Source organism: Mastomys coucha, unplaced genomic scaffold (genome assembly GCF_008632895.1).
Source record: "Mastomys coucha isolate ucsf_1 unplaced genomic scaffold, UCSF_Mcou_1 pScaffold13, whole genome shotgun sequence".
Taxonomy (NCBI): Eukaryota; Metazoa; Chordata; class Mammalia; order Rodentia; family Muridae; genus Mastomys; species Mastomys coucha.
Genome location: NW_022196895.1, coordinates 67,236,603 through 67,261,053, shown reverse-complemented (window position 1 = coordinate 67,261,053; position 24,451 = coordinate 67,236,603). Strand labels below are relative to the sequence as shown.

At 36.2% G+C, this 24,451-nt stretch overlaps 1 protein-coding gene across 2 annotated transcripts in view; it reads left to right on the top strand.

Annotated features, from left to right (window-relative positions):
* Window positions 1-24,451, top strand: part of Dcc (DCC netrin 1 receptor) — a 1,081,061-nt gene that overhangs the window by 957,987 nt on the left and 98,623 nt on the right. For both annotated transcript variants that reach the window (XM_031365997.1, XM_031365996.1), the window contains exons 19-21: window positions 3,345-3,452; window positions 6,818-7,012; window positions 12,130-12,162. In XM_031365997.1, the coding sequence (XP_031221857.1) occupies window positions 3,345-3,452; window positions 6,818-7,012; window positions 12,130-12,162 (336 nt within the window). The remainder of the gene's footprint in view (window positions 1-3,344; window positions 3,453-6,817; window positions 7,013-12,129; window positions 12,163-24,451) is intronic.

Below are 24,451 nucleotides of genomic sequence, written 5' to 3'. Positions count from 1 at the left end.
AGAGTTCTATAATTTATAGGTACTTCTGTCTATAAAAATCTTTCTAGATAGTCTCACTTTAAGATCTTCTCTTTAAGTTTACTTATTATTCATTATTAAGCTTTTCTCTATTAATTCTGACATTATACCAATGGCTGTAGTTTCTTAGAAAAGCTAAGATGAGCCAAGTGTGTTGCATACTACCGAGATGATAAAATATCACCTTCCCTTTCCTTTTACTCCAAAAGAGATGGATAGAATCAAATATAAACTAGCGAAGTAACAAAAAATAGAAAAAAGCAACACCTGATATGAGTTGACTGAAAGAATAGTCATTTCACCTGAAAGCAAACAAATTCATCCTTTTTACCATTCATAAGCATAACATGCACACCAGCCACTTGCTCGCAAAATGCACCCTGAATATTTCTAATCAACTACCTAGCCCAACAGAGACAGCAATGGTGAGTCCCTGTGCAGACAGAAAAGATACTAAGTTTGAGACCTGTGGTTAGTAGAAACAGTGATTTTCAACTCAGATAATGATCTGAACAAAGGTGTAAATAGCATGTGGAGGAGGTCCCTGGGTGACGATGAGAAGAAAGATGTAATTCACAAGTGTCCGTAGATTCTGTAACTGTGAGGAGGAAATGAGGCAGATAGAATAACTCGAGAATTTGCTTTAATTCTGAAATCAGATGTAGACTCTGTGCCTTCCTTGCCACAAGCTGACATAGCTCATAGTAAACATAAAGGTCCCTGGGAAATTTTTAAATTAAAATAATGCATCCTGTCTAAGTGAACAATCATTTATTCTGATTTGCTTAATTAAAATAAAAATATCAGCAATGGTGCCAAAAGAGGAACCAGTCACAGCCATAAACAACTAGAGCTGTCCTCATGTAATAACCTAATTCTGAAGCACAATGTCTTCCTTCATGGTTTGTATCAACTAATATCCAACTGTGCCAAAGATAAAACCTGATAATTATGTCCTACGATACGTGGCAAAAAGGCTAAAGGAAAGATGGTTCAAGGATCCTAAGGTATAAATTTGTATAGCTATGATGCCCATATGGCCCAGAGACAGTATTTTTCTCCAAAAGAAAATTCCATACATTTCTTGGAAAGGGAAAGGGACAGAAGAACATTTGCAATCCCAATAATAAAAGCCTTGTGTAATTTCTGTGTCTGCAATCTTCTAAGTCTGTCCAAGCACAAAACGTAAATTCTGAAATCTACATATATTTGATAGCCAAAGATAAGGGAGGGATCGGTTCTTCTTGCAAGACAAAGTCTAAATAACAAGTTCATTGATCACTTCCAGACCCTGCCGTAGGCACTAGGCATAAAAGATAGAGATAACAGCCACTATATTATGGATAATTAAAATCATTTTAAAAAGAGAAATAAGTATATAGAGGAATAGTGAAGTCACATAAGAAATGCAGTCTCCAATTTGGGGATCGATTGAAGTTATAGGAGACAGCACAATGTTCTCTGGAAAAATAAGGGGAAGTTTGACAAACTTTGATAGTTTGATAAAGAAATGCCTAGTCATAGCCTAAGAGAACCATTAGGAACCAGTGTGCACCTTAGGCGCCATTAAGCCCATTTATCCCACATATATGGGGGAAATGTGTAGCTTATAGAGAAAGTGTAAATACTTGAGCTGCTAACCCCATTGCCAAAATTTATACTCATCATACACACAGCTAGGATAAAGACATGCACACACCCAAAACAGGTGACTTAGAACTGTCTTCTCAGTATATTACTATGTATTTCATAACAAACTGAAGAACTGTGTTGTGGTGGAGATGGTGGTGCTTTTACCTTTTTTAAAATACCAGAGCTTACTGGTGAAATAACTTCATCATCACCCCTTGTCTATGGTCTAAATAAGCCTTAATTTGAGTTTTAAGTCATAATGAAAGAATATTCTGACTAGGTAATTAATATCCCTTAATTTCCTTTATAATTTACAACTTCTCTTATATGCCTTGTATAATATCTAAACCAACTTCTAACTTTATCTAATCTTTCTATTCATGGGATATTAAATATCATGAATGAAATGCTTAAGAAAATAATGCTTTTGTAAGATGCCATTACCTGTGATATTTTGCTATAAATCTATGATGTTCTTCAAATAATGCCTCTTGACATGTGTTTTCTTCTCCTCCAACTCACCCCTCACCTTTTATTTCTTCTTCTCTTCTTTTTTATTCCATAGTCTTTCTAATGTTTCTTTGAATATTTAAATATGATAAGAGCATTGTCAACATATCAAATTTAGCTTAAATTTGGATTAATTAGAATTTCCAGTGGCCTTTGAGGAAAGAAATATGGCAGATAGGAATGATTTGTATCTTTCCTATTTGGTTCATATGTATAAATACATACAAAGGTATTCTGGTAGTGTCATATAGCTAATATACTGACATACCTACTCTACAAAACATTTAGGCAAACCAAGGAGAATAGAATGATAGTGAGTTCAAGTAGAGATCACGTTCTACCTCCCTTATTCACTGGAAACCAGAAAATTCTTGCAGAAAACAGAGAGGCGAGATATCTCTGAATCTGCCTCTGTCAAACTGAGAATAAAAAGGAGACCGCAGATAATGGACTTGGAGCATTGCTTGCTTCTTAGAAGAAAAACTGTCTTCAAAGAGGTCATAAACAGAGCAGCAGAAATCCAGAAGAGGTGGATTGGCTGAGCACATTTGGTCCTACTGTAAAATAATATTTACATTTTATTTTGCACAATGTCTAAAAGAAATGAAGTAGGCAGGGTTTAGTGCTGTCTTATTTTATGCCACATTGAAGCAAAAATGCTCTTAATAGTACATTCCTTTTCTATTTTGTTTTTCAGTTTCTGTTCTCAAAAACTATTTACCATATCATTTAAGCTACAAAAAGATCTGACCTGTTTTATTTTTGTCTGTTTTTCTTTCCCTCTCTTGGTTTTTTTTTTTCATGGAATTCAATAGGTTTTTCTTTCCTTCAATTATAAAATACAATTGCAATTGTGTGCTTAATGGAAGGCATGCACCTTCTTAGTTCACTAAGCATACATTTATATATGATGCATATATTTATATATACATGAGTGTGAGCTCACTTCAAATCCCCTGTTGCATTCTTCAGGTCAGTGTTTCTTCTCTATACTCTCACCTTAGGAAGACTTTTGACTTCCATGGTAAACCATCAATTCTACACCTAGACTTATATTTATTCCAATAGTTGTGACTAATTGTAAAAGGTAAAATAAACAAAATCTATATAGTGATAGATCCTGATAGCATCATGACAAAGTCCCACAGCCAATGACAAGACCATGTCTCTGTCTCATCTCACAGCCCCAACTTCTGCTCCCAAGGATCTGACAGTCATTACTCGAGAGGGGAAGCCTCGTGCTGTCATTGTGAGCTGGCAGCCTCCCTTGGAAGCCAATGGGAAAATCACTGGTAAGCATCCAGCTTTCTCTCCAACCATGCCCCATCTTGACCTTTGTTGCTTACAGTTGCTTACTTCATAGCTTCTCTTGCCTCTGTGTGGAGTGTCTATCTCATCATCTCAGTCATCTCCTATGACTGGCTCTTCTTTTTCCCCACTGATGGAGTAGTTTTGAAAAGGGTTCATACACGTACACACATGCATAATCACATTCAGTTGCTGTGTAAAAGATGTACATTTCAATCAGGATCGGCATTTTGTATTTTATCATATGAGCCATTAAGACACCCATTTATGGAGTGTCTGTGTATGTACAAATAGCTAAAAGGAATCTGGTTGGTTGACAATTACAGAATATAAAGGATTTCTAATAGCCTTATATATTTTTGTGCAACACATGAAGGAAGTTTGTTTTGGGACTTTTAACTTCTCATTTAGCTTTTAGCTTTATTCTTTAATAATAAGATTCAGGAAAATGATTAATATTGACTGACAGAAATTGAACATAATGAATATCTCACAGTGACAGATTTAATATTATCAAATATTGCTGATAACAAAAATGCCTAATTAAAGCATCCATTAGAAGCCTATGATGTTAATTTAGTTTTTTTTACAAAAAACATAATGGAGTTCTATTAGAGAGTTTGCCTTCTCTATTCAATTTAGATTAATTTAGCTTGTTAGTAGCTATCTCCATAGAATTAACTTATCACAAAAAATAATATACAACTCAAAATGTGCACATTGTAGCCCCATGAAGTAGAACCATTGGGTTAGCAATTTGTAAGGCTCTCTCCAACAGGAGAGACAAGACATGCACATGCAAGAGCTATATGGCAATCCTACACACAATGGTGATGGAGTCCTTCTGTAATGAAGATAATCCAGGATGATGCAGCTTCAGTTGGCAAACTCAGTTCATATGCTATCCTGTGATTCGTTTTGCAAAATGAAAACAATAATATGATGCTTGTAAATGTGACTGAAGTTTAAGTTTAAGTTTTTTTTTTTTTTTTTTTTTTTTTTTTTTTTTTTTTTTTGCTTAGGAAATTGCTCTTAGTTAGTATAATAGCAAACAGAATTTGCATATTAGCTGATAAATATGAGGAAGAACATAAACATAAAATCCCTGCACTTAGAGCATATGTGTCCCTTGTCAGTGTGCCAGGCCTTTGAAAACTCAGGCTGGTACATTGCAACCAATATTTTAGTCTCATTGCTTGGTGTTCTAGTCTACTTTCCTTGATTCTGTTTCTGTACATTTGTAGCTTTTGATTTATTTATATTGTATTTCATTATAAACAGTTATTTATAGACATAATTCAAAACATAATATTTTAAGAAGAAAAAATAGAAATTTTCTAAATGAAAACAACATATGATAGAAACTATGTGTAGTGAAGAACAAAGTTATTTTCCACTACTATGCCCCCTACTCTGAACTCAAATAAATCTTCAACTTGTCAAAGTAAACAACAGTATGTGTTTTCAACTCTGAAAAAGAAAGCCTGAACATTGCATTTCCCATGTAAAAGTTAGAATTCTAGCCCATATGAAGAAATCTCCTATTTAAGACTTACCCTCATGTCTTGGAGACATCTGTATAGTGGGGTCCATCTTCCTAAAGTGATCACATTAAGAGAGTTTCTTTTCTCTATTTTACTCAAGTGTGCACACACACAAACACACATGCTCACACACACACAAATAGTCATAGTATCAGAAATCTAAAAAAGATGATTTATTTATTAAGGAAAAATTGTGATGCTCTCTATTCAATTCAGTAAGAAGGAAAGATAAGAAGCCTTGAGGGACTATGGAGAAAAGAGACAAAGAAGTGTAAGAATTGTGAATATAATCCTAATATATATGCAAGAAAATATCATAACAAAACCACACACACACACACACACACACTCACACAGTCACAAATACATGTACTTTTATTTTTTTAAATAAAAGAAATAGCAAATGTTCATGAAAACTAAGCAATAAGCACCATTTTCCTGCGTACTACACTTCCACACATTGGTCCCTACTAATGTTATATTATGTTTTGCTGCATTGTGTTATGTTGTGTTATGTTATGTTATGCAAATTATTTTTGACCTATACAGATGCATTATAGTAGATATGTATAAAGAGGCACTCACATACAATTAGTAAATGTAAAAATAAATATAAAAAAAGAGACAAAAATATTTTTTAGTTTTTGTTTGTCTTTTGCTTATATTTTCTTTTTTACTTAAAAGTTTAGTTTTTTATGTAGCATATCCATCATAGCCTTTCACCTTTTCCAACTTCTCCTAGATGCTTCTCTCCAAGTTCATGTGCCCTAATCCTCCCCTTTCTCCCTCCACATGTGTGGTACTTGGATACTTCTGAGAGGTGAAAACTCAATCTGAGTCCTCTAAATTAAGCTTGGCAGATACACAACAGTTCAAACGAGGGCAAGGGGGACTCGAATGCATTTCAAAGAAAACACAGCATTTTAAGAAAGTGATACATAAGACTATGAAAATCACTAGTGCTTTTTAGTAAGATATACCACCTAAGTTTGCTTAGACTAATGTTCAGCTATATATATCACATAAGGTGAACCAGTTTAGGGTACACATGTAAATTAGACAATCATACGTTATTGTACTGTTCATGTTATAGCAACAGATTCCCTAAACATGGAACTAAAGGCCTCCAATGACACGTACTAATGTTTGAGATAACAACTATGCCATCTTTAGTCAGGGATATGTATTTGCCTGCCTAAGGTAGAACAGAAGAAACCGTGCTCGAAGGCACAGTGTAGAGAATCTCATTGTAGCTCTTTTCCAATTGGTCTCATTATTTATGAAATGAGCACCACCCAGGCCCTCCTAACGTCACAGGGTCACTGTGATAATAAAATATGACTGTTCAGGTGTATGATATTCTAAATATGTGCTGCATTTTACACTTTCTAAATTATCTTTATGATTTAAGTGTGGCTAAGATAAATATTACCTTTTTTCCTTTATTGGACTACCATAAATATTATGCAAACATGTTATCTCAGTTTTACATTTTTTGTAATATTAATATATTAGAGAAAACATAATCTGGATTTACAGGGAGCAAAAGCAGTAATTTTTAAATATGACAGATATGGTTTTTCTAATGGCCTACACCATGTTCTTTTTCTGTGCACTGAAACAACTATCTGAATTTTGCAATATTTAAAAAAGCCCACTGCTAGCAAGACTGAATGCTGTAGTTTATAGATTGTGGACATATACTAATGATGACAAATTATAGTTATGAAATGTGTGTATTTGAAAGGAGAACTGCATCATGCATTCTGTATACCAAACAGAATCTCATTTGTCTACTTACACAGCTTACATCTTGTTTTATACCTTGGACAAGAATGTACCCATAGATGATTGGATTATGGAAACTATCAGCGGTGACCGGCTTACACATCAGATCATTGATCTCAGCCTTGACACCATGTATTACTTTCGAATTCAAGCACGGAATGCAAAAGGAGTGGGACCCCTCTCTGATCCCATCCTCTTCAGGACTTTGAAAGGTCTGAACTATGTTCCATCATCTCTTTCTTTTTCTTTGCAGATGGTTGTAGAATAATTCTCCAATATCTGTTAGAGGAAAAAAAAAACCCTAGACCTTTTCAATGTTTGGCCAAAATATGCCTGTAATAGGCATTCAAAACCAATTAAAATGTCAAAGTCAACATGTCAAAGCAAGAGTTATTGTTTCTCATCCCATTTTTATGCCATCAACACCAGGCAGATAGAACTATTTTGACTTTTTGTTTATAGCTATCTGGCATTTTGCATTGATATCTTGTATACTATTTTTATTTGATATACAATGAATCTTTTTGACCTTTATATATAAGGGAATAAAATGGAGATGGATTCAGGTAGGTATATGGCATAAAACTGCCAACTATACATCCTTTCCATAATGATCAATGTTCTATATTAAAAGAAAGCTTTAATAAGGTAAGTAAACAATTTTCAGAAAGTACATGTGGATAGTATGTTGAGAACACACAAACAAAAAATGAAAAAAAAAAATACGATGATTTGACAAAAGCCCACAATCTTGTAAATATACATGTATATGTGTGTCTATGCATGTACATGTGTATATGTATGTATACTCAATTTGAGGACAGTTAATCTTTGTATAGAAAATACTAAGTTCAAATATTGATTATATAAACATCCTTACTCTTTTAGAGTCCAACAGTATTTTCTCTACAAGATAAAATGATTGCAAGAGTCTCAATTAATAATGGAAAAAGAATTTGCATATCCCCTAGCTAATATTTATACATGTGTATATACTATACAGCAATCCCTGTTTTATACAAGGCTGGGTATGTTGTGTCTTACATGTATAACTATAGTATGATATCTGTCTTCCAGAAAAATGAATACATGGTGAGTAACAATTGAGAGACCTTCATGATGGACACTTCTACCGACTTCTTTGCTGTACTTAAATGAGAGTCTTAGAATAACTGTAGAGTCTGTTCGTGCATTAGGAAGATATGCTAATACATAGTGGACTTTTGAATTCTCATGAGTAAGCTATTCAAAAGCTGGATTTTATTAGCAGCTTACCTGAAAATTTGCCAAAAGGACACAAGCAAGCATTCATCCTAAGCCTGCATGACAGTTCCTCATGTCACACTGGTAGTTAGCAGGGAGCTGAGGTAGAAAGAAGCAAGTTTTGGCCCAGGCTTTTAGGACATGATGTCGAATGCAGGTTTTGCTTCATGAGCAATTGAAAATCAGCCAGTGGTTCATTTCCTAGAAGCATAGAATGTAACTAGATAATGTTTGCAAATGCCTCAATTTTATCTATAGACATGTGCCAAATTAATTTCACGCTCACGATGTGTGTGTGAGCCAAGAGATGCCAGAGAAGGTTTACAGTGATTGAAGAAATCTGAATGTTTTATGTGGTAGATTGATGAGTAGAATATACTGGCCCACACTGATAGCCATACTGTAGGTTATTTAATGAAGTTAATTTTCGTTTGTTTCTGTTTACCTCAACTGCCCTAAAATCATCTGTAATATCTTTCTAAAATAGAAAAGCTTGAAATATTCTCTTATAATTGTCTACAAGATCATTATGAATTATTAGATCTAATACACTGACTTGACATTGTCCTTAATCATTTTGTGAATAAAGTTTGTTCACACTGTAAAATGATTTTTTTCATGGCTGGGAAATTTTAAATTACTCACAAAAAACAAATACTGTCTATCTTTATTAAAGTTAGGCAAAAATGTGTTTTCTATGTCACTTTAAATGACAAATGTTTTAAGGCCAATAAATTATACATAATGAAAGATTTGATGTCTTGGTGAGCCACAACTACACAAAACTCATGGAATTTCTCGGACTTAAGATTTTCAGTTTTGAAAGCTGCTTAAAAGCATAAGGCGGTATGGGAGCTTGTTTGACAGAGAGAAAGGTTTAAATGTTTTCCTGAAGCTGAGAAAAGTTCCTGTAGCCTATTAGCTAATGAGTAACTATTCCAGTGCAAATCACACCGCAAGCAGGGGTCTGCAAGCCTCATTCTTTTGGAGTCAGGCTTTGCCAAGTTAGTAGCATTTTGTCCTTGATATTTGAGTTTGTATTTTGCTATCAGCAACCAGCCAGAGGGTTTAGGAGACTTGATAAGTAATCACTGATAAATTAAGTTACCTTTATAATAAGGAAGCATGTATACATATCTGTATGATATGTCTAATTATTTCTCTGAAATTTTAATCAAAATAAGGTTTCACCTTATTTCCATATTTATATTTACCATATAGAAATTTGCAAATTTACACTTCCCTTCCCCAACGTCCTTCACGGACTTCTATTTAGAAACTCTTACATTGTTAAAGCATAGAAAATGTTATGTTTCTGTGTATATTACAACCAGTGAAATTTACAGTGTGTTCATCTATTATATCAGGGTTCTTTAAAGAAGTAAAACTAAAAGAGTATAATATATATATAAATATAAATATATGTAATAATTCTCACCTCTACATATAATATGTGATATATACATGAGATCATATATATGTATATATATGTATATACATGTATGTGTGTGTATGTGTGTGTGTGTATGTGTGTGTGTGTGTGTGTGTGTGAGAGAGAGAGAGAGAAAGAGAGAGAGAGAGAGTGAGAGAGAGAGAGAGAGAAAGAGATTTATTGAAGTGGCTTACAAGTAATGACCCAACTATTTCAACACTAGCTGTCTCCTGATGGGAAATCCAATAATGCAGTAGTTGTTCAGTCTACAAAGTTGGAAGTCTCAGATGGTCCTCAATATATGCCAGAAGAATCCCAAAATGAGGTTCTAATTCCAGTGAAGGAATAGTGAGGAAAACAGGCAAAGAGCAACTGCTACCTTCTTTCCATTTTTCTAAAATATAGACTGTATGTATGGCAGATTTAAACTGGAACTTCCAACCTCAAAAGAATCAGATTTAGAGTAAGTCTTCCCACCTCAAAAGATTCATTCAAGAAAAAAATCTCTCACAGATGTACCTAGCTACTTGTGTGTTACCTAGTTCCAAATATAATCAAGCTGACAACTGAGAATAGCTGTCACACCTATGATGCACTAGGAATGAACAGAGCTCACAAGATGTATACTACAAAAATGTGCTATAGATGGAGAGTGTCATTTTCTGTGCCCAGAGGAGCAGAGTGCATAATGAATAGTATTATATATTCTCTGGGCATCCTTACTTGGTATTTGTAAATATGCCTCTCCTCCATCCAAAAATAAAATACACTGACACTTATGGGACAATGGCTTAGAGTTCAAATTACATTTTAACAAAACACATGGAAGTTTTGGTGACATGGATATGAACAATTACAAATTCAAACCACAAACCACAAGTACGTGATTAAAAGTATCTCTTAGAATCCACTTGGTCTCTTTCATTTGTTGAAAGATAATATTTATTAACATTTTTTGAGACAAGGTCTGACTATGTAGACTTAGCTAGCCTGGAAGCTGGTATGTAGGCCAGGCTAGCATTGATAGCAGGGATCTTTCTGCCTCTATTACTTCACTGGTGGCCATGTGCCACCACACCCAGATAGTAAACATTTTTTTTTAAAACTTGAAAACTGAGAAAAGCAAATCTGGAGATAGTATATTTATTGGGCACATAAAGAAAACACCTATGACTTTCAGACAATGAAAGTAGTATGATTAACAGGAAAGAAACAGTTGCAGGGGTAAATGGGAAATTAATTTGGCTTTATTCTTTTGGTGGGTTTATTTTGTTGTTGTTGTTCTTTTTTTGACACTGTCCCACACAGTCTCATCAAACACAGCAGATACGAAGTGCTGATCAGAACAGCTTTATGAGTGTGTTCTGCTCTGAGGATCTCAAACATGTATACTTCCCAGGTTGTAGTATTCTGCCTCCTTATTTGCTGGAAACCTGGCACACTGATTCTGACAACACAGTGTATTTCTTCACAGGCTACAGACCTCCGATTAAAATCCTGCTCATTTGCCTCTGAGTAAGGTGGCATGAGCCTTTTAACCTCAGCACTCAGGAAGCAGAGACAAATGGATGTCTGTGACTTTGAGGACAGCCTGGTCCATGTAGTGAGTCCCAGGAGAGACTTTGTCAATGAAAAACCCAAAACCAAACCCACCCAAAAATTCTTCGATTCGCTGTACAGACTATATAGAGTGAAATGGCATGGCAAAAATCAAACAAATGAACAATCAAACAAAAACACCAGCCAACAGCCAACTCTCAATATTTTCTATGAGTTTTTTTTTTTTCAAACAACATTAACTGATTTGCAGCAAGAATGAATGGATGTCTATGCTGTACATTACCCCATATCTGCCTCGCTGAAAATTTAAATAAAGTGTATGTAAGAAGCAAGTGAGCTTTTGCATACAAGTTAGTTAAATAGGCCCCCAAACCCAAAAAATTTAAAGAAATTAATGCATGCAAAAAATAATTATAATTAATGGAGACTTACAAAGTAGGAGATTGGCCAAAAATTCCTTAAGACTTCTATAAGAACCATGATAGTATTAAGTATATAACATCATTTGTTTAAGGAAATGAAGTCAAATGAAGTCAAATTTTAAGAATTTGGGAGATTACTTTTCATTTTAAAAAGAATTTGTGACCAGTGATTATTCATTACACTTCTGCAATTTTGAACAAACTTTAAAAGGTCTCAGATCAAATACCACAGTCATCCCTCTTAGTATTTCCCACTAGCTTGCCAAATTATTTAGGAATTGTTTATATTTATAGTCTAAGCTGTTTTCCTTTAATATATACATAATATGTTTCTATATATTAAATATACATTAAATGTATATAAGTAGCTCCTACAGCTTACTTAGAATAAAGATAAATTGGTAGCACTATCCATTCATTTTACTATAAATCCCATTTTAATTAAAGTTGCAAAATGTGTTTATATTTAGAAAAACATGACAACTACATTTTAGTACATATTTACTCATCAAAAATATTATTTTCAAGGGTTTGCCACCTCTGACAGATTATCCACAAAAAGAAAAAAATGATGACGAAATTTTGGACACGACAAGCCAGATTTCTCATAAGGATCTCTAAATAGTAATAATATATTTTTTCTCTCTTACAGTGGAACACCCTGACAAAATGGCTAATGACCAAGGTACGGTGGCATAGTCTATTGTTGTTTTCTTCTTTGGAGCAGTTGTAGCTATTGAAAATGTCAATCATTACTTTGTATTCCTCCTTTCACCTGGGCCATACACCTGATGGAGCAGACACTGGCATGATTAATCTTGTTAATGAAGTTCTGCTTGGCTGAGGCTGTGGGTCTGATAGGGAAGATGTAAATTTTCTTGAGAGGAAATTGTTTTGTCTCTATTCTGAAGGACCAATTAAAATGTCAAGCTTCTTTGTATGAAATAAATTTTTAGTCTCTGTCTGCACTTCTGAATAATTCACATTAAGTATAATTAAGCTCAGCATAATTTTCAGGCTGCTCTTGCACCCTTTCCTGAGCTGTGGATTAAAGTTCTGCCGTGCTACATAAATCATGTGTGGTTCTCCTCTGCAGTGAGATTCTTATAATAAACAAAAACAAAGTTGAGCTAACTTTTTACGGCATTATCACTGTTTGTTTTGAAACCCAAAGTCTTTCACCTCATGGATAAGAGATCATGGATCAGAGATCCAGGTGATGGTAGAATTTAAAATACTTTAAAATCTCTCTCTCTCTCTCTTTCTCTCTCTCTCTCTCTCTCCCTCTCTCCCTTTCTCTTTACTAAAAGCTGATTGAAAACCAGCAATGACTTCGCACAATGAAAAATGGAGACAAACACAAATCATCCTTCAAAAGTTGGGAAGAATTTCCTATTAACATAATTTGTAGACTGATTGATGATTGATAAATTAGTGTTACATTATCACTACACCAAAGACAGTTGATAGGATTCTAAGCAATTAAAGAAGAATTGATGAGTTTCATGGGGTGGGGGTGGGGGTGGGGTTCCATTCTTTTGCTGGGAGCTTAGGAGTCCTTGAAACTGGTTGTGTCCCTGTTGTGCTTTCAGGGTCCACAGTAATTTGTTCCTTTCTTTGGACATTAGAATGGGCCATTGCCATAACCAAGCCACTCCGAGACCCCCAAGCAACAAGTTGTGAGATTAAAGAAGTGTTCTTCCTAATGGCAGTGCTGTGTAACAAATGTTGATCATCTGTGTGTTACTCTTACTAATGGCAGAAGACACCCACCATGAAGAGCGTTTTCCCCCTATAGATCCCAGTCCTAGTTTTGTTCATATGGAATAATAGAAGGGATACTCTAGAAATATCTAACCACAGCCAAGATTTCCATAAATGAGTGTTGCTACTCCTCATTGTCTCCATAAGGGGGGCGGGATTTTATGAGCCATATCTTCTAGAGATGAACAGCTTTAATAATATTCATGGCGATAATGTCACTAGCATATTTTTCCCTAAGTAAATGAAGTGCTAGAGCTGGCAAAGTACAAACCCAGAACAATTAGTCAGAGGCTTGCTAATTATTTCAGTTATGAGATAATTAAAATTGCCTCACATAATGTTCTTCTCTGTAGAAAATTTGAAACTCGCATAGAACCCATTGTCCAAGATCTCTTAAATTTTATTTGTATTTGGGCCATATATATTGGACATATATCTTTTTGTTCTTACTTCATATATATTCATACATATATTTCATATATATTCATATATATTTCATATATGTTCTTATATATGAAATATATTCATATATATGAAATAAGAAAATTAATAGAAATTTATTGAATAATTTCACTAGCTGTTACATTAGCCACTTACATGATATAGCATCCCAAATCTTAGAATCTAACTTACTTGGTTTTGTAATTAGTTTTTAGTTGGCCTTTTTGCTTAATATTATTACATATTTTTTATTAGATGTTTTCTTTATTTACAATATCTCCCAGGTTCCCCTCCAAAAGAGAAAAGAAAAAGAAAATAAAATAAGAAAAAAAATTAAAAAAAAAAAACTAAAACAATCCCCTGTTCCCTTCCCCGTTCCCCTGCTCACCACCTTACCCTCTCCCACTTACTGGATATTACATATATTTTTAATTTTTTTGTACTGAAGATCGATCCTAGGATTTCACAGATACTAACTAAGGACAGCCTATCCACCAAAGTACACACCTAATTTTTTGCTTCCTATTATGTTAACAATTCAATACATATGTTGCTATTTAAATAAATAAATGATCCCCACCTTTCAGATCAGACCAAAGGCTATTTGGTGCCCTTTTCAAACACAGTCAAATTGAAAAGCTCCACACTTTATGTCACTTTCATTCAAATCACTGATTAATCTGAAAGGGCTAGTGAAGAAGCTAAGTTAGCGATGATGATATATTTGGAGTTTTACAAAGACAGCACATAAAATGTGTTGGCCACCAAAAGTTTGTTATAAACATTGGTCACTTGTGTTGATAACTAAGCACTTGAGAAATATTACAGATTACAGAACATTAAGCCCGATGGAAAACATGACAGAAGGGGGTCTAAATGTTCCCACTCTTGGCAAGGAGCAATGAGTTGAATAGTTTTCATCTTACTCACTGATAGACTTCTGTCCCTCTGTTAAATTTGTAAGAGGAAGTGTATCTTTGATGAGATAAAATGCTAAGACAGTCAACATTCTTGCATGAAGTTTGGAGGGGCTTAACCTTCTCCCAACTGAAGAGCTACGACTGGCTATTAGAGCTGGAAGAGTCAGTTTTATTTAAGAGTGTAGCCCCTGGTAGGGGAAACACACTGCAGTGTACCGTACTCATCAATATATGGGCAGCACAAATTGTAAGTTGGTGGGCTATTGAAAAAGAAAGAGTAGACTTTGGTGTGGTGGAACAGTGGACCTTGGTCGGGAGCAGTTAGGGAGAGAAGAAGGAGGTAAAATAAAACACATATGGAATTATCGAAAAAACCCACTCTTAGAGAAAATTAGGTAGATTTAAATCTGGGTTACTCTGGCAATATGAGTCCTAAATAGAGAAGCAGGAAAATGAATTGTAAAAAAAACATAAGAAAAGTTTTGATTGTTGTTAAAAATACTTTGGCAGTTTCTTGCCAATTGCTTGTTCTTGGAACCTAAGACCTGTTATGAGGAACATAAGAAAAAATTAACAGTTTTTCAGAATAAGAATGAATTTCCTGGGGCAAGGGGAGTAGCTTTCTTCAAAGTAGTAATAAGAGTTGGACATACTAGCAAGAGTTGTATGACGACTATAAACAGCATAGAATTCTCAACCCGTGTGTATCAGTAGATTTCATCCAGTGTTTTCTTCAGTTTAATCTTGATCTGCTGTATCATTCCATACTGTAGTCCTCCCTCAATTCATTTCCTAGCTATTTCCAGGGATTTTCCATGTGACGTGACCAATGTGTTTGACAGTGACTCTGAGGTTTCAGTGAGTTAAGTTTCATGGAGAGAGAAAGGGAGGTAGTCACAGAGACTCCATAAAGTGTGCGCCAAGGATAGACAAGAGCCGTATCACATCTCTACATGAGTGGGTGTGTGGAATGCTTAATTAAACTCCATGAAGCCTTTCCAACAGGAACGATTTTAAGAATGGATGGTTGATTCATTTAATTCTCATAACACTGCTAAGACTGATGCTATTATTATCTCCATTTGAGCAATAAATAATCTGAAGCTTAGAAAGATGCTAAATGGTTTGCCTGTAGAAACACAGCTACTGAGTAGCAAGGCCAAGGGGCAAACCCAAAAAATGATGTTTCATAAGCCATGTTTTTAAACCAAAATCCAAAGAAAGTGTGTACTTTCCTCCTGTTTGCATGAAGAACCCAGAAACAGCTGGATCTGCTGGATCTGCAAAGTGATAGCATTCAATGTTTATTGTTCTGGTATTTTTCTAGTATGGTCTACATATGTGTGTGTGTGTGTGTGTGTGTGTGTGTGTGTGTGTGTGTGTGTGTGTGAAAAAAAACAAAGGAGTGTCCAACTAATAATCTTGGTAATGAGACACCGGGATTATGTTAATTCTACTACCTAGGTTATCTTGGGATGCCAGTACCAAATGTTGGGTAAATTAAACAACACAATTATATGTCCCTTAGAGTTGTGGTAGAAGCCCCAGACTTAGGTCTAGAACGCCTAAGTCCCGACAATGTTTATCTCCCTGCTTTCTAATTGGTGTTTCCTCATTGTGTCTTCGCACGGCAGAAGACACCCTCCTAAGGACTCTTCTTAAAAAGACATCAGTAGCACTGGGTCAGTTCTCTCTATTTATGGCCTTACTGAAGCTCTACTGAACCATTTCCAACTATACCTGAATGTAGTTGCAACCTGCACCAGGGTATGAGCACATGAGAGAAATTTCTATTTGAATATGAGTACTAGGCTTTGTATTTAAAAAATACTATTATCACCATTTGGACACTAAGCAGACTGAAGCTTAATTATATGTTGGAAAATAACTCTGGGGTTGTAATGAGGAATTAAGTTGCATGTAGAGAGGAAGGAAAGCAGTGGCACAGACCATGTGAAGGATATGAAGAGGAGAGACAGAAGCCATACTACAGCACTGTGTGCGTGCGCGCGCATGTGTGTGTGTGTGTGTGTGTGTGTGTGTGTTTGTGTGTGTGTTATGCTACATACTCACAAATCCTAGGACTCACATTGAAACAGGAATTTAATTCACTGCTTCCCTAATTATCTTTCTATTTTATGGACCAAGAAAATAAAGTCTTTTGCCCCAATTCACACAGATCATTTTTGACAATGGTGGAAGCCAAGTGCTTCTCTCTGACTCCACAATGTCCAGCACATTGCTGCTAAAAGCATATAAATTTTATTTTCTGAAATAAGATTAAACCTTAGGGCTTCCTATGAATACTTTGAAGGATTGCACTTCCCATTTCCAAGAGTGGACTCAAATCTGTGTCCCTGTGTATAAATTTTTTTCATGGGCTGGACCTAGGCTCCCCTATACATATATAGCAAATGTGAAGTTTGTTCTTCATGTGGGTTCCCTAACAATGAAAGTAGGGAAAGTTTAGGCTGTCTCTAAATCTATTGCTTGCCTTTGGATTTGTTTCCCACTGCTGGGATGGCCTGCCTGGCTTTACTGGGAGACAATGAAGCTAGCCCAGCTGCAACTTGATGTTTCAGAGTCAGTCAGTCGTGGGATGCAGGACTGAAGCAGCCCCTCCAAGATACTTTCTGCCTGGCTGAGTCTCTGGTCTTGCATGATTCTCAGGGATAATAGGCATGATGGCAACATGTCTGCAAGACACATAGGGAAACAGTGAGATAAAGTTTGAGAGCCAGAACTGTGAACAGGCAAGGCAGAAACTCTGCAACTAAGGTGCCCCTCTGAGGCTTGAGATCATGTTTCAAAAGAACAGTGCTTACTTGCTTTGCTGACAGTTGGATGAAGATTGTTTTCAAATAAAAGAAATTAACTAGATGGTAAAAAATTACAATAAAATAAAAAAAATGGTCTGATTATGATTTCACACGTATGTCCATGCCTAGTGTGATGATAGAATGGTAGGCTATGGCCGATGTCAGGGTAGAATGGCAAGGCCAGAGTGACCTACAGTGGATAGAAACTTACCTAGGTGGATTACAAAGAAAGTGCTCACTCCTAGGACTTTCAAGTGTCTCTGATTCTCCATGACCTGGGAGATGGTTAGCCTGAGACACTCAGTCTAGAGGCATAAAGATTTGAAAGTTAGTTTGCAGGTTCAGAAAAAGAAGGACCATCTGAAGTGAGTTTACCTTTAAGGAAAGGCAGACTAGATCCTCAGAATCCTAACAATTATTGATAAGTCTCCTCAGTTCACCCATCAGTAGTCATTCACTGTGTGCTCTGAGACTGGAATGGAATCAGAGCCCTTTAATTCCAGCACAGCCCTAACACCTGGACTTGCCGTGTGACTGTGGGGGGTGAGAACTATCTTCTCTCAGCGTCTCCATCCATCTGGAAAAGGATGTGCTGCGAATTATCTTTAAGAGTCCCACGTTTTTATACTGATATTAGAATTTTTTTTAAAACTTGAGAATAACAATTTCACATATCAAAAACTTATGAGTGGCTTTCCCGTGTGTTTTTTTATATGTGTTAACTGATTTAGTTCTCATGACAACTTTATAGTTAGACAAAAATCATATAAGGGGGACCAAAAGTCTTAATCAAGTGTTCACAGGGTATAACTAGTTAGATAAGGATACATGCCCAAGTTACCTAGAACTCTTTGCTTAGCACCACTGTGTAATTTATGGGAATGAAATCAATTCACTGAATCTAACTTTGCTATCAATAGCAAAGTTAGATTTGCAAAGTTAAATTGCTAGTGACAATACTATAATTTCATCTCCTTTAAAAGACTCAGTTTCCATCAATAGGAGTATTCTTGTAATGTTCTTGACACCACACCTGCCATTTTGCACCTCGGTTGTCGGTTGTCTTAATCTCAAGTATAAACAGAGCTTTAATTGTTTCAAATTTCAGGCAACTAGGTTTCTCAAGGCAATGTATCTAAGCTTTGAATTTAGTTAATGTAATACAGGCTTGGTAGGGTTCAGACTACAACAACCAGGATTCTGTTTGAAAAACTGAAACCTTTCACACCTTCTGATGGGAGCAGTCTAATTGAAAATTAAAACCTCTTTCTACCTTATTATTGTGAATAGCTCCGATCCAGTTTATTATTCAAACACTTGCTACACCCACTTGAGAAAGCTATTCTCACCTGTGTTTTTCCCAGGTTCAAAATTTGGCAATTCTGTAAATTATGAGTGGTGACGAAGAGAAGGTGGAAAATGAGTAATGTGCTTTTAATAGAGTGTTAAGTGCCTGTCATGTTCCCAGCAAGCAATCAAGTAGCTGCCTAAGCCAGCTTCTCAGGAGTTTTTATGTTCTACTAGGGAACTTTGAAAGAATGAAACAAACTCAGCGCCCATGGGGATTTATTTGATCCATGTAGATTTTGAAACTTCTCAGAGTGCTAGGCAGGCATTTTTGTTTGCAGGATCTCAAGCAATAATTCCTGCATAGGTTCTTCTAGTAATACCTACTGCACCACTAACTCCCTTGGTTCTTCTTGAGAGGTCTCTTCCTAGCTCTGACTGCCTGCTTCTATCAGTTCTGCATTATGTATCTTTGGGATTGTTTGCTTTATTCTTACAAAGAATCTTTTTATTCAATTTTTTTAATTTTAAAATTTAATTATATGTCTCCTTTCTCTTTCCTTCTTCCACACCCAGCATAAAGCCTTCCTCCAACTTGCCTTCAAATTTCTAAGCTCTTTTTTCATTATTTTTATTGCATGCCAATGTGTATATGTATATACATGCATATTCCTAAATACAACCTGCTCTGCTCAGTCTGTATAATGTTCCCTGAATGTGTTTCTGGAGCAGACTCTTAAGCAGAGGAAAATCAGCTGATGTGCTCTTCCCTGGGCAAGATCATTCTCCCCTCCCAACTCTCCCCATTTGCCTAGTTCTTTGTGGACGGTTGAGGCCTTATAGGGCTCTTTTCCATCTAAGGTGAAATGTGCATTGTTGTCACCCTTGTTCAGCTCAGGATTGGGAAATCATGTTTGCGAAACTTTATGGGGATAGTCTCATGTTGTCAGGAGACAGAGTCTCCCAGCAGACTCTTTTCCCTGGCTCTGACAATCTTTCTGCCTCTTCCTTTGCAGTGTTCTCTGAGCCTTGGGTTCAGGAGTGTTTTGGTAGGTGTATGATTGGAACTGGGATGCAAAAATCTACATTTTGATTGGCTGTAGTTTTCTATAGTGGTCATTATGTTATGAAACAAATTTTCCTTCGTGAGGGATGAAGTCTACAGTTGTCGATGTGTGTAAGAAGAAAGTTTATAAAAACATTTCAGAGTAGACTCAATCCTTTGGTATTAATATGCTGATCATCAGACCAAGAATTGTATTTTCTAACTTGGTGGTCAGACTATTTCTCCATATACACTAAAGTCTATTCACAAAATCAAACAGCCATAACCTATTATGACAACTGGTTCCATTTTCTTACCCTGGCAATATTTTCTCTCTTTCTCTAAAAAGTAAATTCAAGTCCCTCCTCCTTTCACATTTACCCCCAATTCTATTTTATCCTAATTTCTTTCATTGCCCTTTTTGTCTTTTCTTGTTGATGTCTAGAATACCCAATTTATGTTGGCCATTTCTAATAATTTACTATTGTTGATCCTAGCTTAGTTGTCAGATTATAAATTCTCCTTGTGCAGAAGATTATCTAGAATCTTATCATGTTTATCAGTTCTTCTAGTAATTAACCTTATAGTTATTAAATATATGTATTTTGAGTTAAACAATGCCAGGAGAGCCTAGGTAAGTTGAGTCATCTAGAAAATAAAAGCTTTCCCTTCTTTAAAAAAAATGCATAGATTGGAAAACCAATCAATAGTAGATATTCTATATGTTCCTGTCTCAGAGAGAAGATGAATAAAATGTAAGGGTATATTTCCAGCTAAAAACCACAAATTCAATAATCACTTAAAAATGATCAATAAAAATTAAAAATAAGAAATTATAGTCACCTTAGAAAGATCCTAAGCCCTTATTTCTTTGATATCTGTCCTTCCTATTTCTTGTTAGCACAAAAAATATATAGGCTTGAATTTCACAAGCTTTTTCCAATGCTGAATAGGGAAAAATCAAAACGAATGGGAACCAATGAATTATTGAAATTGTGGAAATACACTGTGAGAAGAACTGGACTCACTAATGGTAATAGATCTGGCTTAATGCTAGAAATGGAAACACATCAAAAACAAAAGTTATGTGGAACCATTTTCAAGCACTCTGCATTATGTAACTTTCACTCCAGACCAAAGTGAAAACTTGCAAATCACATGCTCTCATTAAAATGGGTATTTCAGCATTCCAGATGGTAAACCATAGATGGTTTCTTCTTGTAAAGAAGAAGGTTTCTTAAAACCAAGACTGGACTCTAATGTATTAATAGAACTTTAAAGAAAACTATTAGTAGAGCTCCCTGTTCATGGAAATCTTATGAAGAGATAGAAATCCAGAAGATGGAAAAATTACAAAAATTGTAAGATAGGTTCAGGCCACAACTAAGGAACATTGTGCAGAGCAGTGTATTATGGCAGAAAGATGAACATGTGAAAAGTTTTTTTCTAATTTCTCTCCATTCTAACATAGCAGTTCTAAATTGTGCCTTCTTTCCAACACTTCAAAGACCCACTGTACTAGCTCCTGACAATATGCATGCTCCTTGGGTCCACTGCTATATAGACCTCACATTTGGCCAGTCATTTTGAGCATTTCTTGCTTGAGAGGAGGACATGAGGGAGAAAAGATTATCTGTTGTAGGAAGTGGCCTTAGGGTCACCAAGGTACTCTGTCTTCAAAGCCTATTTTTTCCTCTTCTAATGTCATGTTATACATTCATTCTATTGGTTTTGTTTGATTGTCTTCATGTTTACCTCTGGGACGCAGGATAATCAAAACGTGTCTCATAATTTTCCTGCCTCACATTCTCCTATACTGGGCTACAGGTTGCATGATAATGCTCAGCTCTACTATGGAACCTTTCTAAAGTGACAGGGTCACTTTCTGCAATGCTGTGTATGATTACAGACATTATTTCTTTTTCCTTGACAAGCCTACCTTGTTTGATATGTACTATTAAGAATATGGGTGATGTATCTAATATCACAGATTCCTAAATGCTCCTATAGCCATAAGATTAACTCTTGGGTGTGATCTAGTTGATTTTCCTCCTTCTTCATTTGTTCTTGTACTTATTAATGCACCATTGAAAAACCAGGCAGACTCAGCTCCTTAAGAACGTGCTCCTGAGTAAATTCATCTTTCTAAGCCATAATCTACTCATATATGAAATGGTCTGTTTTACAGATCCGTAGCTAACATTATTCTCATCCTACTTACTGAAACAGCTTCTTTAAATCTCTTCATACTTAATTAGCATAATCTTTCTCAAATAGATAGGATGTGTGCAAAATTCCCTAAGTGAGTCTCTGTCTCCCCCAAATTAAACTCTAAAGAAACTTTTAGAGTATATAAAGACTATTTTTCTATAGCTTTCAAAACTCAGCTATTTATCATTCTATCTCTCTCGTCTCTGTCACAGTCTCTCTCTCTCTGTGTATGTCTATGCCACTTTCTCTCTCTCTCTCTCTTTCTCTCTCTCTCTCTCTCTCACACACACACACACACACACACATACACACCTATCTACCTTTGATAGTGAGTTCAGGGCAGATAAAAATGCAAAAATTCCAGGTCTAAAACAGTGAACCAATGAATTTTCCTGGAATTACCTACAAGAATATGGGTGAAGTACTTATAGGAGCAGAAATGACTCAAAGGCAGTGGCATCCTTAAAGCCCACCCTGGCATGGAGAGGACATAGCACAAAAGCCGAGAACCTGGAGCACACCTCACAGCCTGCCAGCAGCTTGACAGGTTGCAAAGCTGGTATTCATTTCATGTAGGCTGCTCGCCTGCTCTCTGCTACCTTCAGACTGAGGATTGGATGGTGGGGTTCCTTGACTCAGAGTCTCCTTTGTACTTTGGCCATCTTAGAGTGACTCTAAGCAGTCTATTCTGCTTATAAAGTATTGGGAAGGGAGGAACCTTGATCGATTTCAGGAACTCGCTGGATCTGTTTTAAGTTGTGTACTACCTGTCTTAAGTAGCTTTGCTCCAAAAGGGAGGGTTTCCATCTCAAATGAAACAGCTACACAACACTCCACCCCTTCATTTGACTATACTATTTCTACCCTCTTCATTGATGCTCTATAAGTCTTGCCACAGCACCAACCACTTGTTGTCAGGTTATGAGTTGAGGCTGTCCACAGTAGTCATCTATGTGCAGAAGCTTACATACAGGTTCAAAGGGTAGTTTATGGGCCTTTTGATAAATAACTCCTGTTGAGTGTATGACATTCCCAGCCATAGGTTTGTGTCTAAATTCGCAGTATTAAATGCAAACTTCCCCCCGTGAAGTTGACATTATATCCAAACAGAAAGCTGGTTGCATCCATAAACACTTGTATGACTATTGTACTACCTGGCACTTCTGACCTGGTGTTTCCTTTGTGACAAATTACTCAGGAACCACAGCTTACTCATAGGAATTTCAGGCTGCATCATCCCAATAATATTCTAGGACCTAGCTCACAGTAAAGAGGCACTTCAGGCCAGTCCTGGCTTTATTTCTCCAAGTCCTGAAAGCAATATGTTACATTATCTTCCGCAATAGGGTCCATCCATTGAGTTCTGTAATGCAACCAACAACTCTGGTAATAGCTTTATCTTTTGGAGGCCTCTAAGACCCGTAGAGAAGTATAGGTTTTGACAATGTTAATGACTCTGAAAACATCTTTTTTCTTTATTCTTTAAGATGTTCTTGAATGTGTCTTAAAGAAGACCCTAGGTCTGCAAAAACATTTACGTGTTCGTGTCTTAATATCTACATAATAAAACCTTTTCCAAAGGATGAGCAGGACAAGGTAACATCCTAAACCCCTATACTACAACAAACGCTGGGCTTATAAAGAAACCTTTAGTCCAGTGTCATCAACTCTGGGCAAGTTTAATGTGATTCCCACAGATCACAAAAAAGGAGACACCGGACTCAAACATAAATAAGGTCTAATACAGTATGGAAAAGTTGATCAATTTTTTTAATTGCTTCCTCCACAGATAAGTCTTAGGTATAAGACTTATACCCAAGCATGGCAAGCAGCATGGTTTGGAGGCTTACCACAGTCCTCTGTCCTTCTTTCTAAGCCATTCTACCTCCATAGCTTAGAGCTCTACCTTTGGTCCTCTTCTACATATTTCTCCACCCTTTGATGAACACGTTGGGTCTGTCTCAAACTTATTATCCCTACCCAGAGCCAGGGGTAGGTGAGCAGGAGGGAGGCGTGGTTCTGTTTTCCACTAACTGCACCTTCTGCTTCCCTGGGAATGAGAAGCCCTGGCCTGGAACTGTTGCATAATTTAAAGCCGTTACTTCTCTAAGTTCCACACCTGGCTACTGAGAGTAGCCCTGGCTCAACCAACTCTCTCTACCCCGAGCCTGTCATTTTTCTCCGGCCACAAGAAGTTTAGCGGATTAATTATCTACCCCTGGTAGAAGTTTGAAAGTCTTCTGTCGTGGATGCTTTCCCTGACCTTTTCCTCATACTTTAAACTTTATTGCCTTCCATACCTCCTTAGCAGAGATTTGGCTTCCTGTCATTTATATTAATTAGGAAATATGACTCTACACCAATCTTGCCACATTTGTCTTCAAGACACACAGGCAGGCCTTTCCTTTCTTTTTTGTTTTGGTTGGGTTTTGTTTGGGTTTTGGTTTGGTTTGGTTTGGGGTTGTTTGTTTGTTTGTTGTTTTTGTT